The sequence below is a fragment of the Stegostoma tigrinum genome, chromosome 10 (genome assembly GCF_030684315.1).
Source record: "Stegostoma tigrinum isolate sSteTig4 chromosome 10, sSteTig4.hap1, whole genome shotgun sequence".
Classification (NCBI taxonomy): Eukaryota; Metazoa; Chordata; class Chondrichthyes; order Orectolobiformes; family Stegostomatidae; genus Stegostoma; species Stegostoma tigrinum.
Genome location: NC_081363.1, coordinates 31,099,923 through 31,119,374, shown reverse-complemented (window position 1 = coordinate 31,119,374; position 19,452 = coordinate 31,099,923). Strand labels below are relative to the sequence as shown.

Genomic DNA, 19,452 nt, shown 5'->3' with positions numbered 1-19,452 from the left:
CTGCATTGGCTTAGTTCCATTTCAAAATGCAGGATATCACTTGTCAACCTACATCATTTAGATTCCCCAAATTCTTTTTCACAAAAGAACATCTTCTGAACCATCATAACGGAACATCAAGCAAGCAAATCCAAAGTTTCCTGAATGTCAAATAGAAATTAACATCAAAAACAAGAAAGGATGCTAATGACAGGTAGAAGGCAGGAAATACAATGGAGAACAAAGAGGGATACCAAAGATGTAGAGTAGAGGTAAAAAAGCAAATAAGGGAAGCCAATAGGAATTATGAGAAAAGACTAGTTCCTAACACAACAGCTAACTTAACTGATTGATTGATTGATTAATTTATTATCATATGTACGAAGCACAGTGAAAAGCTTTGTTTATGAGCAGTACAGGCAGATCATAATAAGCAAGGATGTACAGACACAAAGTCTTCTACTGGCATATAAATCATAAAAGAGTGGTTAAAGGAGGAGTTAAGCCAATTTTAGGCCAAAAAGGGAATTAACAGATGGAGGCAGGGTGAGGTGTTAACTGTTATTTCACATCTGTGTGTACAAAAATGGAGGCTGTCCAGGCCACAGTAACAAAACAGAATGTTGTCACTAGAAGGGCTCAAAATTTAAAGTCATTGTAAACAATAAATAAGTACGAAGACTTGGATAGACTGTACTTAAAGGTGACAAGGCACTGGGACTGGATGAAATGCATGCAAAGATTCTGGAGGATGTGAGGGGCAATGGCCATGATCTTTCAGTATTCTCCGCACTCAAGGGAGGTGCTAAAAGACTGAAAAATTGCAATCACTACAGTATTGCTCAAGAAAAGGTTGCAAGGGTAATCCTAGCAAACACAGGCCAGTTCATTTAACTTTGCTGGTGGGAAGGCTTCTAGAACCCATTATTCAGACAGAATTAGAAAAAGGTGGGTTGATTAGGAAAAGCCCACGCACTTTTTTAAAAAGGGGAAATTGTGTTTAACTAACTAGCTGAATTTTTCTGAAAAAGTAGCAGAACAGCTCAATGAAGGTAACGCTGATGATGTGGTATGCATGGATTTCCAGAAGGCTTTTGAAATAGTACCACATAACAGACTTGTGAGGTAAATCATGCTACAAAAGTGGTAGCAGCAACATTGGTACAAAATTGGCTGAGTGACAGAGAAAAAAGGGAGAAAAAGTCAATGAATATTTTTTAGGCAGGAAGGAGTGCAATGGAGTACCCCAAGGTCGATTTTGGGGCTCTGGCTTTCCTGAACATATATTAACTATCTGGATTTTGGTGTGCAGGAGACAATTTCAAAATCTGCAGGTGACTTGAAACTTGGAAGAATTATACATTGCTCTCCAAACAATGCGTAATTCTAAAAGGACATTGATATGTTGGTGGAATGGGCAAATAGTTGGCAGTAGAGACTCAATGCAGAGGAATGTGAGGGGATGCGCACTGGTAGGAAGAACATTGAAAACCAGTATAAATGGAGGGTATGACTCTAAAGATGGTTCAGGGGCAGAGGTCCCTGGGTCTGTGTGCACAGATCATTGAAGGTGGCAGGAGAGACAGAATAGGACAGTAGTTGATAAAGCATAGTGTTCTTGGCTTCCTCAATGAGGGCACAGAGTACAAGAGCAAGGTGGGGATAGTGACGTTGAACTTGAGCAAGAGACTTATTAGACCTCGGTGACAGTACTATGTACAGATATAGGAAAAATGCGAATGCTCTGGAAAGAGTGCATAAGTGAGTTATAAAAATTGTTCCAGGAATAAGAAACTTCAGTAGATAGGGATATGCTGTTCCCACTTGTACAAGAATAGCACGTAGATTTAAAATGATGCACAAAAAACATTTCAGTGAGTAGTTAGGGCACGTAATGCACTGCCTTGAAATATGGACACAGTTTTCAAGTAACACATTCAGGAGGAGAATGGATGATTATTAAGATAGAAACCGAATGTAGGGGTATGGGCAAAGCAGACGATTGGCATTAGGTAATCGCACTTGTTCGACAAGCCAGTGTAGGCACCATGGGCCAAATGGCCTCCTTTGTCGCTGTAGCAATTCTATGAATTTGTTACTGCTTAAATCCCTGGGGATTTGGCTGCCTCCTCATCTCATCTATGTATGGATGCTTGGTAGCACCATAAAAATATACAAAGTCAGCTCCCATAAGTCCCTGCTTCATCTCTTTACTACTTGCCTTGACTTTCCACTATATTTCCTCTGGGTGCTGTGGTTTCCTCCCACAGTCAAAATACGTGCAGGTCAGGTGGTTGGCCATACTAAATTGCTACATTTGCATTGCAACTCCAGTTTTGGATAATTTTCTCATCTTATACATTCTAGAAACTGAAAGTATCATCTTTGGCCCACTCAAGAAACTCCAGGACATTAGTTTCACATTGAGCAAAATAGTCAATAATCTCATTGTTCTGTTTGATACCATGCTCATCTTGATTCCATATTCGCCCATTACAAAGACTGCGATATTTCACTTACATAACATCACCAACTACAACCCTTACTTTAGTCCATCATGCCATTGTCACTTCCAAACATAACGGTTTCAATTTTCTTGATTAAATTTTCTATCTTTCATCCTCTGTAAATCACGGAATCATTGAATCTCTACAACGTGGAAACAGGCCATTCAGCTCAACAAGTCGACATCGATTCTGCAGAGAGCATCCCACCGAGACCCACCCCTCTACCCTATCCCTGTAACCCTGCATTTCCCATAGCTAATCCACCTAACCTACACATGCCTAGACATTATGGGCAATTTAGCATGGCCAACCCACCTGACCTGCACATATTTGGACTGTGGGAGAAAACCACAGCACCCGGAGGAAACCCTCACAGACATGGGGAGAATGTCCAAACTTCACACAGACAGTCACCTGAGGCTGGAGTTGAATCTGGGTCCCTGGCACTGTTATTCTATCCTGCACCAAATCCCATTCACTCATTACCTATGTTTTCACTTTGTGGCTTCTGGTTTGTCAATATCCCAAATATAAGATTCTTATCCTTGAATTTAAATTGCATACATGTTGCTCACTAGCTTTGTAATGTTCTATAATCCCTGCCCCGAAACTCTGGTTCCTTTCACTTGTGATTAACAGGTTTTAAGATAGTGACAAATGGGTTTGGTTACTTTTTTGAAGATTTTTGAATAAAAACTAGGCCAGATAGTCCTTCTAGTACAATGACCTTTAGGGATCTTTGAGAGCATTAACAGAAGGCTGTTTTCATTGTGATGGTTTGGAGATCATCAGGTTGTTAAAAGCTTAGAAAATCTAATCTCCCAGTTTTGTAAGCACTCATGCAAGATTTCACGCTCACAGGAGCATTAGAGAGTCAGCCACATGATCTGATACAGAATGTTTTTCTGGATTTGAAATGCTTTAAAGTGATAGTGATGGTGAATGGGTTAAAATATTGTTTTGCTAGGTGTTTAAGCTTTTTTTAAAAAATGATGTTCTATTTCTAAGTTTATTTTTCATTTCTGTATTTTGTGAAATTAATTTGTTGTGTAAGGAACACTGCAGCCTCAGGTCACTAGTTTTCTGTAAACTATATTTTTTTAAAAATCTAAAAATTTTAAAAATTCTTGCTGGGATCTTACTTGTTCAGTAATGATATCAACTGACATCATGAAAAAAATATATGAAATAGAAGCAGGAGTAGAACATTTGTCCTGTCATGTCATCCCCTACAAGATACTGATTGATCTGTCCCAAGTCACTTTCGTGCCAACTCTCACAGCTCTCAACATAATATTGCAAAAAAACGCCTCTTCTTTAAATATTTTCACTGATCGCACCTCCACAACTGGTGGGTAGAGAATTCCAGATATTTGCTACCTTCTTGGACAAGAAATTAATTCACATTTCAGTTTTGGATCAACGACCCTTTATTCTATTACCATATCCTCTGGTTCAAGATTCCCCAACTTGTGGAAACATCTTTCAACATTCATCCTACCAAGCCCCTTCGGAATCTTGCATGTTTCAATGAGATAATATTTCATTCTTCTAAACTCAAATGAACATCGGCCTAACATGTTTAGCAGGCCTGATAAGTCAGCCCCTTCATCCCAGTAATCAGCCTAGTTAGTCCTCACAAGTCCTATTAAAGGACACACCTTCGTTCCCCTCCACCCACACATCAATGAATACTGTTTATGCTTGGATGTCAAACAGTTTTTCCACTGCCTCTGCGCATATTTCTTTAAATGCGAGTCTAACCCACCCTTTACAGACCCCTTCTCCCACCTCCAACACACCCCATTAAGAAAAACTTTCTGAAGAAGGGTCCCAACTCAAAACATCAACTTTCCTGCTCCTCTGATGCTGCCTGGCCCACTGTGCTCCTCCAGCTCCACATGGCGTTTCAGCATCGGCAATTCATAATATCTCTGAGTCTAGTCAGTTAATCTCTTTTGAATCCATCCAGTGCCAGTATATCCCATCTTAAATACAGAAACCAACATTGTACACAGTACTCTAGGCATGACTTCACCATCACCGTGTAGTAAGCGTTGATAAACAGGAAAGGCCAAATACCTAGCAATAAAGGCCAGAATGCCACTTGCCTTTTTAATTACTTGCTGCATTTGCATGGTAACTTTTGTACTTCATGCATAAGAATACCCTGATCTTTTATTGAGTCTCTCTGCATTTAAATACTCATCTGCTTTTTGATTATTCCTAGCAAAATGCATGATCTCATACTCTCCTACATGAAATTTCATTCGCCAGGTTTTTGCCCACTCACTCAATCAACCCATGTCCACTTGAAGATTCCTTACGCCTTCACCATAACTTGCCCTAATTATTTTTGTATCATAAGCAAATTTGAATACATTACACTTTGCCCTCTTCTCCAAGTCATTAATATAAATGGTAAATAATTGGATTGATCCTTGTGGCACTCCATTAGTTCCGTCTTTCCAAACTGAAAATGTTTAAATAAAAAGGTTTACGCTACGTGCTTTGGTTTCCTCCCACAATCCAAAAATGTGCAGGTTGGGTGGATTAGCTATGTTAAATTGTCTGGTAGTGTCGAGGGGTGTGTAGGATAGGTGAATTAGCCATGGTAATAAGAGGTTATGGGGATAGATTTGGGAGTGATGGTCCAAATGGCCTCTAGTTGGTAGTATAGGGATTCTATGATGAATTAATTCCAACTGGTTTTTACTGCTTTGTATGCCTTAGTTTTTGACTGGATGATCTCCTTGATCAACTCTGCTAAACACAAGTGGTTCATCCTTCCCATCAACTCCTTCTTTTGACAGAAATAAAAATTGCTGAGTATTATGAAATACGTGCTTTAACATCTGACTTTTTTTATTTATTCATTCATAGGACGAGGGCGTCGCTGGTTAAGCAGCATTCATTGCCCATCCCTAATTGCCCACATAACAGTTAAGAGTCAACCATATTGCTGCGGTCATGTACATTTTGGGTTGAAAATCTTTCTTAAAACCCAATTTTCAACGAGTTTCGGTAAGCCTTCCAACTGCATTCTTTGACCTTGTGTACATCTGATTACATTTCACTGAAGTGCTTTAGGGGCACTTTTCTACATTAAAGGCACTAAATGAATGCCAAGTTGCTGCTACTACCTACAAAATATACATTATTACTGCTGCAGCAATTGTGGAGGATCCATAACATTCAGTAAGCTCACTGCTTCACACTCCTTTATATTGCACAACTCTCAGTGAGCTCTGATTTTGATTTACTGTCCAAGATAAGAATGAGTGAAGCACTAAACCTGGTCAAAACAATATCAAATTAATTTTCAAATTTCCAAGTGTACTGGTAAAGTTTTAAGAATGCTGATTGAGTTCAAAGTAGTTCAAATTCACTCCATTCTCAATGTTTACAGCAATTTCTGCACATTGGGAGAAAAATGTTGCATTCCCAAACTCACTGAGCAGGAAATGTATTACTTAACTTCAATATACAGAGCAGAGAAATATGTATGACTAAGTTTTATCCACACTAAGATCCAACATAAGTGGCTTGATCAGCACTGCAGCTTCTCAAAAGCAATACAGACTAAGCCAATGTCCAAATTCACTAGTAATTATGCTACAAGTACAGTATGCCAAGGATGTCAAATGTATCCCAATGCAAATCTATGTATTTTCCTCAAGATTTCATAGAAACATAGAAAGCAGGAGGAGACCATTCGGCCCTTTGAGCCAGATCTGCTATTCTTCACAATCATTGCTAATCGTCCAACTAATCCTGCGTTCTCCCCATAATTTTTGCTCTCATTCATCCCAAATACTATATCTAATTGCTTCTTGAAAATATTCAATGTTCTGGCATCAACTGCATCTTGTGGTAATGAATTCCACAGGCTCACCACTCTGAATGAAGAACTGTCTCCTCATCTCCATCCTAAATCGTCTACCCTGAATCCTCATACTGTGACTCCTGGACACACCCACCATCAGGAACATCCTCCCTGCATCTACTCTGTCCAGTCCTGTTAGAATTTTATAAGTCTGTACCAGATCCTCCCCACTCGTCTGAATTCCAGCGAAAACAATCCCAACTTAGTCAGTCTCTCCTCATATGTCAGACCTGCCATCCCCAGAATCAGCCTGTTAAACCTTCGCTGCACTCCCTTGAAAGCAAGAGCATCTTTTCTCAGAAAAGGAGACCAAAATGAACAAGGTCAATTATCCTGAGTAATGAGTATCTCAACACATTTTTTAAAAACTCTGTGTAGTCAATGGTGAAAATCTGAACAGCCTTAGGCATTGTGCAGTTCAATCAACACAAAAAAAACACAAATGTTACTGTCCACGGTAACCAAAACATTCTGCACAAATAAATATTATAGAAACTAAAAAACAAAAGAAGTGCACTTGAGAAACAGCAAGGATAATCCATTTTAAAACTGTCCAAATAAATTTTTATATTTCTAGCAATGGTTCAGCATACAAGAACAAATCCCAGAGCATCTCCCACAGAAACACTCCCCCATTCAAATGAGAATGTTTTTGTTTTGTCTTGAAAGGATAACTGATGGGTCAGAGAACAAAGAACGTGCAGAATGAATTAGACAATGTCAGTTACTCTATGATTAAAGACAAAATCTCAAACAACAATTATTGATTTTCTCTACAGCAAACATTACCCAAAATATCAGTTTTGCTTAGAACCTTATGAGTATAAAATGCATACAAAATAACTAGATTTTCATGGATTTCTGAGTAAATAAAATCACAAGGCAGATATTGCCAAGAAAGATCATTTGTCTAGTCTAACAGCACAAGAAAAGGAACAGACCCGCAGTCTTGAAAAATCATAAGTTCCAATATTATAACACGCAACATTTACACAAACAATACCTGGTTTTTGCCTCTACTAACCTTATTTGAAAGTTTTTAAATATATTTTAATTATTGTCAGTGAGTTTAATGTTTATTAGTTTAAGAGGTGTTTCAGCTCTATGTTTAGTGCACAATTACTATATTTATGTATCTCTATAAAATCTCCTTTAAAGGCTGAATAGCCCAAGGTATCAACTCTGTCGGTTTTCTCTAAGCCATCTGTTTTTTTTCCCTTCTGTTTTGATTGGAAATCATTACCACAAACATAGCTTTGGTTATGAAATGCATAGCTTAAAAGTCTTCAATTTCTGTTCCAGCCATGTTCAATGAAAACTGAAAAAGAAAACTGAAAGCAAACGGAAAGAGTTCTGAAGAAGGGTCAAACTAAGTCCACTCAAAATTTGAATTATGTTTCTCTCTTACAGATGCAGACAGATGTGCTGAGTGTTTCCAGCACTTTGATTTTACCACAATTCCTGACCCCTGTATGCAGTAAACAACATATTTTAATTAATTCTCAGGATGTTGGTGTTACAGCCTGGGGCAACATTTAATGCTCATCCCTACACCTTTGAGAAGCTACAGGTGAGCTGGTTTGTTGAACTGCTGCTGTCTGTGTAGTGCAAATAACGTCATTGTGCTGTTAGGGAGGGAGTTCTCAGGCTTTTAATGTAATGACAGTGAAGTAATAGCAATACAGTCTCAAGTCACGGTGAGTGGCTTGGAGGGGAACTTCTGGTGGTGGCATTCCTATTTATCAGCTGCCCTTGTCTTTCTAAGTTAGAGTGGTCATGGGTTCTGAGATAATGGAAACTGCAGATGCTGGAGAATCCAAGATAACAAAGTGTGGGGCTGAATGAACACAGCAGGCCAAGCAGCATCTGAAGAACACAAAAGCTGATGTTTCGAGCCTAGACCCTTCATCAGAAAAGCCTTTTCTGATGAAGAGTCTAGGCCCGAAATGTCAGCTTTTGTGCTCCTCAGATGCTGCTTGGCCTGCTGTGTTCATCCAGCCCCACACTTTGTTATCATGGGTTCTGAAGTTGCTTTCTAAGAAGCCTTGGTGAATTGTTGCAGTGAATTTGTGGGTGTAGATTGTCACTGTTCCATTGTTGCATTTTTTGAATTGCCTCCTCTGCTGGTACTCCTAGGTTGGTATAATCTACAAGTTTGAGTAATTTGCTCCAATATTCCGAATCTAAAACTTAACATGGATTTCAAAAATTGGGTTGCAATAATCCTTGGGGATTACCACATACTCTAATGAGCAATTGACTGCTTTCTACTCTTTATTTTCAATTGTTTGCAGGTGTTTCTCTAAATTTTAAATTTAATAAAATAGCTTGTGCTTGTGACTATGCCACATTTATTTTAGAAGTCAAGAGACACTATATTTTCAGGCTTTCCAAGCTAGATTTGGAAAATTAACCTCGAATTTCAGTTCCCCAAATTAAAGCCAATGTGACGTGATCACTTTCTTCTGAAATTACATTGATCATAACTTACTAATTTATAAAATGCACTTACTTTAAAATGCTGAAGTATACACATTTGGTGCCAACTTCAGTTTGTTTTGCTACTGAGCCATACAATCAAAAACAGAAAGTGACATTTTGAGAACAATGAATATTTTAGATGCCTGCATTCAGGATCACCATGTGGGATTCATCTGACATGTCAAATATTCATTTCTTTTTCTAAATAACTAACAAAGACTTCCCCACTAAATGAACTGGTTCTTTAATTTTATAAATAGCCTATATTGCATTTTTACTCACAAATCCTACACAGCCAAAATGTCATGTTCAAAGCAACAATTAATTTCAATTAACCAACCTCCAATAACCAGTACATGTTAAATACATTTTTTTAAAATCATTCTTGGGACATAGAAATCACTAGCTGGCCAGCATTTACTGCGTGTCCTGAGTTGCTCCCAAGAAGGTGGGGACGAGCTGCCTTCTTGAGCAGCATCAGTTTGTGTGTTGTAGGTAGACCCACAATGTCCTTGGGGAGAGAATTCCAGTATTTTGACCCAGCAGAATTTTTATAAAGTGCATTTATATATATATATATATAAATAAAATGATCTGGTACTTGGTATGCAGAGGATAATTTCAAAGTTTGCAGATGGCATTAAACTTTGAAGAACTGTAAACTGTGAGGAGAATATTGTGGAACTCCAAACGAACATTGGCAAGTTGTTGGAGTGGGCAGGTAGGTTCAATGCAGAAAAACACATGGTCCTGAATTTTGGTCAGAAGAACACAAAGACAATATAGAGGGCACAAGGAGGGTACCAGGGTATAGAGATCTGGATGTAAATGTGCACAGATCTTTGAATGTGGCACGACATGTGAAGAAGAATATAGCATAGTATTCTCAGTTTTATTCATAGGGCATGGAATACAAGACCAGGGAGGTGATGTTGAACTTGTATAAGACATTTGTTAGACCACAGCTGGTGTAATGCACACAGTTGTGGCTGCCACATTATAGGAAAAATGGAAGGCATTGTGAGACAGCAGAAGCAATTTACAAAGAATAGTTCCAGGAATGAAATGCTTCAGCTACAACAATTGATAGAAGAGGTTGTGTCTGTTCTCCCTGTGGAGAAGGCAGTTGAGCGGAGATCCCATTGTGGTTTTCATGAGTGGGCTTGAAGAATAAGTAGAGTGAAGTTGTTTCCACTTGTAGTAGAAACAGGATTGAGAGGAAAATTTATAGATATAAAGATATGTGCAAACAGAGTGAGGTTGATGTGAGAGAAAAAGGAACTTGTTCACTCTTAAGGAATGCATTGACTGGAAACATGGTGAAGGCAGATTCAACTGAGGCATTCAAGGGGACACTGAATGTATTTTCAGGTAACAATGAGGTGCAAGATCTGGGGAAAAGGCAAGAAATTAAAACATGATAATAAAACTGGTAAAGCATGATGGGCTGAATGATCTCCTTCTGTACTATCTTCTTGTGAGTCTGAGAACTTTATACTAATTTGACTTCATATTGATTGCCCATCCAACAAGAGTCAAACAACTGCTATGCAGTCAGATTTTGACCAGACCAGATGAGGACAGCTGTTAACATAATATCTGCAAATGACACTAGTGAACCAGAGGGCCTTTTATTCCAGAATTTTATTGAATTGAAATTTCATCATCTGCCATGGTGAGATGCTAAAACCATGTGCCCAGAACATTAGCCTGGGGTTCTGGATTACTAGGCATATCACTACACCACTGGCTTAATTCAACTCATGGTTAAGTTTAAAACACAATCTGCATCTAGAAAACAAAATCCCAATAGTTAACTGATTTAAAGGGTGCCATTAATACCACAAAAATTCGTCAGATGTCATAACTTAAAAACTTGTTTCAAACTGGAATTAAGCTGACTTCACCCTGTTCTAACAATCTGCCTCAGGATTAATGCCAACATTTTTAACAAAGAATCCAGTGAATTGTGCCAATTTCTATCAGACAGGGCAAAAATGCGTCTGCAGCATTAAAAATACATAAAGATTATATTCGGTGTGTCCATAACGGTGTGTCCATAATTTCAAAAGCTGACATTTCAAACATTAATGAAATGCTATTTAACCGGTCGCTGTATTCAAAAGCGACATGATCGACCTTTTAAAAAATCTTTGTGAATTGAGTAAACGATCGTATCTTATGCATAATCCGACTTCCAAACATATCTGCAGTCGGTCCACCCGCCCCACCTTACCTGCGGATGCAGTTGCCTTGGTAACAGGCTGACCCCTAGAGTCTGGCACAAGGGGCTGCTCCACCCCGGCTCGCCAGCTCTCGGCTGCTGCAGCTGCATCCCCCCCACCAACAGCCGCCCCCGCCTGCGGACTGGCACCAATACCACGATCTGTCTGCTCTGGCTCCTCGTCCTCTCCCCACTGTCCCTTTGCAAACGGCTGAACGAAAGGATTGCTTGCCATAGTGAATGGGCGGATGGATGGATTGCGAAAAGGTCCCAGATTTTTTTTTAAAGAACTTGGTCTCTTTGTGCAACTGTTTTCACAGCTCCTCTCCACCTCTCACTCTGAAGCCTGTACGCATGTGAAAATGGCTTGTTTGGTTCAATGTTTCTACCCTGACGTCAGCTGTGGGAGGATGAACTTAAAGATTGAAGTGGCTGATGGGAATCATTCTGACTACAGCTGAACGTAAATACTTATGTACCAGAAGTTAATCAAAAAGATTACCACCTTTCCAAGTTTAAATATATATATTTGAACATTGAAAGTTGTGACTATTTCTAAAATGTCACAAATGTTATACCCTGCAGTCGCTGCAAAAATTTGTCCCTACAATGAATTATTTAGAACCTATATCTGATCTGTATTCATATGCCTGGCCGATGTCTGAGTGATCATGTTTTATTTAACATCCCACGTCTCTCGACTTGGGAATGAAAAGTAGCTGCTAGGTTTTAACTATTCACATATATTCATGTCGCACCCATTGAGACTTGTGGAATTTTGACTCGCGTATTGCTTGTGCATGACACCACCTTAGAGCTTCTTTTGTCTACATTAGGCTGTTCCTTCCCCGCGCACCTTAGCACAAAATATAACAAAGGGGATCAATATCGTTTCTCTTCAGAGGTATTCTCATTTTTCATGTCATTTGCAGACTTGATTATATACGGAAAAAAAACTTAAAAGTAGTTTATTTGGAGCACACGCCCAACCCCAGAAAAGTGACATCAAAATTTCTGTTATACTGTTTAGAGAATGACCACGAAATCCGCAAAATATATACTGGGAAAGGGAACAAAATGTGAATGTCATTGTTTTGTGGACTATGAGACTGAACAGGGTAATTCAGTTTGCTAAACATACAAAACTAAACCAGTCACACGAATTATCTCGATTCTTGAAATGGGTTGATGAAGATATCTCCTCCCTAAAGCTTTCTAGTTTAGATACTGAAGCAGTTCAGAACAGAAAAGTGCCTTCTTGGAAAGTACTGTACTTAGATTGATATTTAGATTATGATTGATATTGATGGCTATCCAATTCAAAATGAATAAAAGGTAGATGCATCAAATCAATCTTAATTAGATCAAATACACTAAATCTTAATAAGAACAGACAAAGTAGACTAAAATTACTTCAGATGTCTTCAAAAAATTGAGCAGAATTGAGAAACTTTATTGATCAAGCATAATACAGTAAATCATCAAATATAGACAATTATATGCACCAGCATACAACCTTTTAAGCAAAACAATAGCATAATGCATATTCTGCATTTGAGAAATTAAATACAAAATATAAAGAATTTGCTAAAGTTAGAAGCTTGCCAGTTGCCATTCCTAAAAGAAAAACCAATTTACAAAAATGCTTAATAGAAAAGACAGTCCAAACAATGTCTTGTGATTGGTACCAAAGCGTCTGATATGTAGGTGTGAAACAGTGGTACAACACCACTGTAATTTTTTTTAAATTCCTCAAATTATTTCCCTGCTGGCAAAGTACAGGAGATAAACAACAATGCATGGAGCTTGTGCACAGTGCCTTCTAAAATGATGACTCTGTAGATTTTTTTATAGTAGATGAAGTGATTTGAAAGAACTTGAACAACAACTTCAAATAATTTTGAATAATGCTTCAAAATCTCAGAAATTCTAACACCTTTGAGAAGAATTGCAGCAAAGTTTTGATGGCAACAATTTATATACTTAAGTTGTAACTCTGCTACCTGTAATTTTAATCCTTAACAAAATCTTGAAAAAAAATTTGGCAAGGTCAAAAGCAGTTTTACAACCAAAAAACCATTTTCCATTTCTAGAAATAGACAATAATAGACAATTTTTCATGTATCAAATTCCTACGAAGAATTGTTACAAGTTAGGCTCCTGCTTTAGAGGTTTGCCTAGATATAACAGTACTCATTGTATCAAGTAGTCTGAGCATCTTACAGTAGATGTTCATCTGTAACACAAAACTATAACAGTAATCTCCCTTATAGTCTTAATTGAATATTTTTGTTCAATGTGCATACCTGTTGCTCTAATCTTTTAAAACTGGACCAAAACGATAGACCTGTGTAACAGGCAATGACAGGGGAACTGAATGCTTTGTAAACAGGTGATAAATTCAACCTCACTATAAGTATTCCATCAAGCTGAAATTTAATCTAACGTTAAGGATCAAATCTTGCAGGAGTCTGAGTGATGTGGGCTATGTTGAGATTTGTGGCAGAATCAGACAAGAAGTCCGGTGATGCCGATTTTGATGGCCAGAACATCTTGCCCATTTTTATACTTTTGACAAGTGGCAATTTTCTTCGTAGGTAGTGGTGAGTTGTTATTTCGGGGGTTGGGGTGGGGTGGGGTGGGATTTATTGCTTGTTAAACTCAACTCGCTCAACTAATATTCAGCTTCCTAATTTACCAAATAAGCTAGATGTTGTGAAAACGCAGAATGACTTGGGTAGGTGGTGTTACTCCCCAAGTATTTGATGCCCTTATCCTTCTAAATGTTGGTAGTTGTGGTTTTGTAAGATACTGTCCAAGGAAATTTCCACAGTGATTCTTCCAGATGGTACACACTGCTCCTACTGAACATCAATAATGGAGTAAATGAATGTCTGTACATGCAGTGCCAAACAAGTGAGGTGATAGTGGGTGAACAGGGCAGAGATTGCAGGCAGAGTGACATTGGGAGAACACGAGCCTTGGTGGAGGGTGGGTATGGTATCACAAATAGAATGAGTTTGAGGTATTATAAAGAAAATGTTGGCAGAGTGGAAAAAGTCATTGGCCTTCTTTCTAAAGTCCTGGCATTCCTCCAGACAGCCAAGAGTGAACAAAGAACAAAGAACAATACAGCGCAGAAACAGGCCTTTTGGCCCTCCAAGTCTGCACCCACACATTTTGCCCTTCCATACTAAAATTGTCCTCATTTACAGGGTGCAAATGACTACAGTGGAAAATCTACTTTGCAGTTGGAGCTAAGATATTTAACCTAAGGTCACAATGTTGACAATATATGCTGTTACACAATGTAACCAAAGAATATAACCAAAGAATTAAATGTTTTGTAAAAGTCAGAAATTTGGTATGAGTGAGGTCTTTTTGTAAAAAAAAGGTAGATGCTCTTTTTTACTTAATTTTACAGAAAACAGCTACAGCTCAGAGTTGTTGATGGGCTGTCGAAGCTTCAGATATTGAATCTGGAAGGGAAAAGATTGCTGCCATATCCCTCAGGTTTAAGGAAACTTAGAGTTGGCCAAGACAGGTTGGTATTGGAAATCTGGACACAGGAACCTTGTAATTTAGCTTTGGCCAACAGGTCCAAATTACTTTATAACTCATTCAGAGATATTAAGAACTGCCGATGCTGGAGTCAGAGATAAAACAGTGAGGAGCTGTAGGAGCACAGCAGGCCAGGCAGCAACAGAGGAGCAGGAAAGTTGATGTTTCGGGCCAGGACCCTTCTCCAGAAATACTTTATTGCTCCTGCAGCTCTACACTGTGTTATCTCTGACTCCAGCATCGGCAGTTCTTACTACCTCTGAGGTCCAAAGTACTTGTTGCTTATGTGAATGATAACAAGGACTACCAGCTAGATAGACAAACTGACCATCATACAGAAACAATATTCAAGTAGGTAAAATAAAAGGGAATGTGGAAGCGATAATGCAACAGTATAACTAACAGGCTAGTTACTGTTTTCAGCAGTGCTGAAGACTGTGTTTTGAGAAAATTCAGAGGCTTTGTTTTTGAATGCGAAGGTTTGACATCCCATGTGAAGTTGTCAACATTCTAAAAAGATTTGGTGACCCAAAGTGTCATTAACATCTGATTAGGTTGCTAGGTGTCCACAGGATCTATCTTGATCACACTTTTTAAAAACAAATGGGATTGGCTATCAATGCTGCTCCCCTTTTATTCACAGTCAGAAAGGAATGATTGTTACAGAATACCCGCTGATCATGTTTGTCATCTGCATGCCTTCATCTAAGATGATACAACAATTCAAATGGGGTGTCTTCATAAGGCACACTTCTGGTGGTGCATGAACAGATAACTAAGAGACAGGTTCACAACTGTTGCACATAAAGCAACTGAGTATCCTTGTGGCTGTTACCTTCCGTTTTGTTACTTTTGATAGTGGTGCAGTTTACCAAGCTGCATGATGGCAAGTTTTGGTCCATCCTTCAATTAAGAGTAACAAAGACATCATCTCAAAGATGGAATATTTCCCCAGCCCATCTAAAAATGACATTGGAATGGAGATTCAATCGACAAGCACTGATTTTGCGCACCTACAAATGTGTATTCAACGACCCTGACGTCCGTGCTGATATCAAGATCCTTGTGTGTAAAGCAGTCATCCTACCAAAATTTGGACTATGCATACAAACCACGTCAAGACCCTTGAAAAGTACCATTAATGCTTTTTGAAACTGACTCATCTGTAAGGACAGGTGTACTTACATCAGTGTGCTTGAAGGAGCCAATGACACCAGAATCTAAATCATGATTATCTAAAACCAGCTCCGTTGAACCAGCCACTTGTTTTGGATGCCTGTGTTCCAACTTCCCATGCAAATCTTATTTGCCCAGCTCAAGGAAGGAGGATAAAGGAAGCCTTTCAAACACCCTTCAAAGGCTTCTTCAAGAAATGCAACATAGAAGACAACGCATGGGAGACACTCAGCCAAAAGAATCCGACTTGGAGGAAGCTCCTATTCAAGGCACACAACTCTTTGAGAATACCCATTGGCAACAGGAAGAACAGAAAAAGAATCAGAGTAAGGAATTCTAACGATCTCAAGGCCACTGAGCAATTGGAGCTCCTTGAAACACCTGCCAAATGTGTGTTTGAAGATGTAGCTTTAGAATTGGGCTCATCAATGGCTTGATGATCCACAGAACCCATGACCAGTGCATGAAATATCATAGATGGACAATCATAAGTGTTAGCAAGTGCTGGCCAAAGATGAGTGGTGCACTTTAGCCCAAAGGAAGAGTTATAATTTTCCTCTGTTGTCAGCGAATGACTCCTAGGTACAATAATTGGTGAACAGGCATTTCATATTATCCCCTCCACTGTCAGCATTCCACAGGGATCATTCCGTCTGTCAGCCGACTTCTTCAGCCAAGCAGAAGATTTAAAAGCATAAGCACATGAACCAATAGATTCAAGAACAGCTTCTTCCCCACTGTTATTAGACTTCTGAATGGACTTTTCAAACTTTAACTGTAATGCTGATCACACTCTTTGTGCACCTTCTCAGCAGCTGTAACATTGTATTCCTCACTCTGTTCTATTACCCCTATGTGCTTTGTGCGGTATGATCTACTTGTGCACCATGCAAAACAGAACTTTTCAGCGTACCTAGGTGCATGTTGTAATAATAAAGCAAATCAAATCAAATCTCAAACTCCACTCATTAACTCTGATCCTCTCTCCACGGATGCTCTCGGACCTGCCAAATTTCTCCAATATTTTCCGCTTCCAAATGTCATGACCTTTAGTGACTGCATCCCAGGTTTTCCTGTCATTGTTTACCAACTTTATATTTCAATTACAGCAATCCTTGTAGCCGAGGTGTTGATGTCCAGCAAGTTATGACCCAGTGGCCAATATGAGAGGGCTTTGGGTATGTGGCTCTTGTCCGTCAGATGAACTTGCGTGGATATTGTTGTGGAACATCATAGCAACCTGAATGATAACATTAAGTATGATCCAAAATTAACCTACAGGTCTACAAAGCCTGTATCCTCAGTTCACTCTTCGATAGAGGCTAAACCTGGACAACATGTGGACAATAGTTTCTACCATCATTTTCTCAGACCTAACCGTCGGCCGACAGTCATCTTGCACAATGCTCATTTCAGTAGTGGAGGATATACTGAAAAATAATTACTGTTTTTGAAGCTCATTCTGTTCCTTTGGTTTTCTGATTCATCACATGCGTGTATGTTCATGTACCCACGTACTCTCGGTTTTTACTTTTGAAAAGGCCGAAAGCGTTTGCCAACAAGATTCTTGTTACAGACGCTAAGATGAAAATGTCCCAAATATTTCCTAAAATATTTTTTGCTGTCAGATTTCCAGCTGCTTAATTTTGTTGCTGGTTTTCACAAAGGTTTGTTTCTGTTTGGTGGTCCTTTAACCTTTAACCTTTGAACTTCTCCATGGAAACCAAAATGGCTCCCGGACAACAGAGACGCGCCGCCGGTTAGAATGAGCAGTCGGCGAAATGGCCTTTAAACAAGGAAACTGATAAAATATCTAACCTGGCCTGGGAGGGGTGGAGATAGGGGACAGGTAACAAGCGAGCACCTGAAGGTGAGGCGACTGATGATAAGATAAAGAGGATATATGAAATCCGTTTTCCATGTGGACTGTTGCAGCAGCGGAGGGTGGGAGATATGGAATGGTCGACATAGCCGCCCTGTTGTCCCTCCCTGTGACTCTGTGTGCTTATGAGTGAGACGGTGGCATAGAAACCCCTGCCCCATGAGCCTTGAGTCGGCGCCGTTCCAGCCATTTCATTTACTTTAATTGTTGGCGCATCCATTCTGTGGATGTGCCTGGTCCACACTGCCTTAGGTCAAGATAATAAAATGTGAGGCTGGATGAACACAGCAGGCCAAGCAGCATCTCAGGAGCACAAAAGCTTTTGTGCTCCTGAGATGCTGCTTGGCCTGCTGTGTTCATCCAGCCTCACATTTTATTATCTTGGAATCTCCAGCATCTGCAGTTCCCATTATCTCTGCCTTAGGTCAAGTTGTGTCACTATTTGATTTTCATATAAACAACCTAAAACGCCTAAAGTCACCCAGTTCGAAGGTGGCATCTACCGTCTTCCTTCTGGATACATTTGCGGTAAAGTAGTCATTTGTTACGCCAATTTAAAGGCGTTTCTGATCTCACAAATGAGGTATTATAATCGTAGACTTCATCTTTCTGTAAACATTCATGAAATCGAGTAGTACTTCAATGTATTTTTACTTATGCATTACTTTAAATGTTTCTGTGCACTGCATAATACAAATTTGTATATTTCCTAATACACTTTGTACATCTGCATGCATTATATTTCCGTTTGTCAACGGGAATCTCCAGAGTGCGAAAATTAGACAGTAAACAGAAATTGAAGTTCGAGGAAGTGGTTGTTCACGTGGATTTTTATTAGGCTTCAACACAGAGAAAAGGAATACCAGAAAAAGACGAAGTTAAAACTAGAGACTGTGGAGGAACAAACTCAGGAATGAGGTTGCAAAATGATTTTAGGGCTAAAGGAGCTACAGCATGGGGTGAGATTGCACAGAGTGCTTTAAATTTGACAAACACTTTAATACCTTGGGAAATGAGAGCCAGAAGGGGTAAATGAGGACGTGTGATGGTTAAATGGGTCAAAATATTGGAATGTATTGCAAGTTGGCGTTTGAAACTGTGAAAACGGAGTGCAATCCCAGTGATTTTTATGATCACAAGTGATGTAATTGAGATGTAGCGTTTATATAAGAAAGAAGGGGCAAGTTAAAAATGAAACTTTTGACTACCGTAACGACATCTCCACATTCTTGTTAGTAATGGAATCATGAAAGGTACGAACACGTCAGGTTTTTTTTAAATTGCACATGGAATGTGGATGTTGCTGGATGGGCCAACATTTACTGCTTGTCCCGAGGTGCCCCTGAGAATTGGCGGACTACCTTTTTCAAAAACTGCAGTTGATTGATGCATAATTTTGTGGAGAGGGAATTCCAGGATTTTGTTCCAGTGACGTGTGATAAAACAGTGGCATATTTCCAAGTCAGGGTGAGTGGTTTGGATGGAAACTTGCAGGTTCCGGGTTTTCCATGTTGAATTAGCTTTATCGTCAAAAACTCAGATCATTACAGTGAAAAGTTTACAGTTGCTACGTTACATAGCCACCTTGGGTACAAAGGTATCTAAGTACAGATACTCGTGATCAAATTCTTAGGAAACAAAAAAAAATAGAAAGTAAAATAAATAGTCCAACATAGAAATAAATTAGAAAAATAACAAAGAGTTCACAGTATCAATCTTCCTGACCCTGTCATGCTGGCACCTAGCCTCAAGGGAA

The 19,452-nt window shown here is 39.1% G+C and overlaps 1 protein-coding gene across 6 annotated transcripts in view; it reads right to left on the bottom strand.

The window, feature by feature from the left end:
* Positions 1–11,472, bottom strand: part of rtn1a (reticulon 1a) — a 192,608-nt gene extending 181,136 nt beyond the window's left edge. For 2 of the 6 annotated variants that reach the window (XM_048538010.1, XM_048538011.1), the window contains exon 1: positions 11,090–11,472. In XM_048538010.1, coding sequence (XP_048393967.1) covers positions 11,090–11,312 — 223 coding nt within the window. In that variant the 5' untranslated portion in view covers positions 11,313–11,472. The remainder of the gene's footprint in view (positions 1–11,089) is intronic. The other 4 variants (XM_048538012.1, XM_048538013.1, XM_048538014.2 and 1 more) reach the window with 4 other exon arrangements.
* Between the last annotated feature and the right edge of the window lie 7,980 nt (positions 11,473–19,452).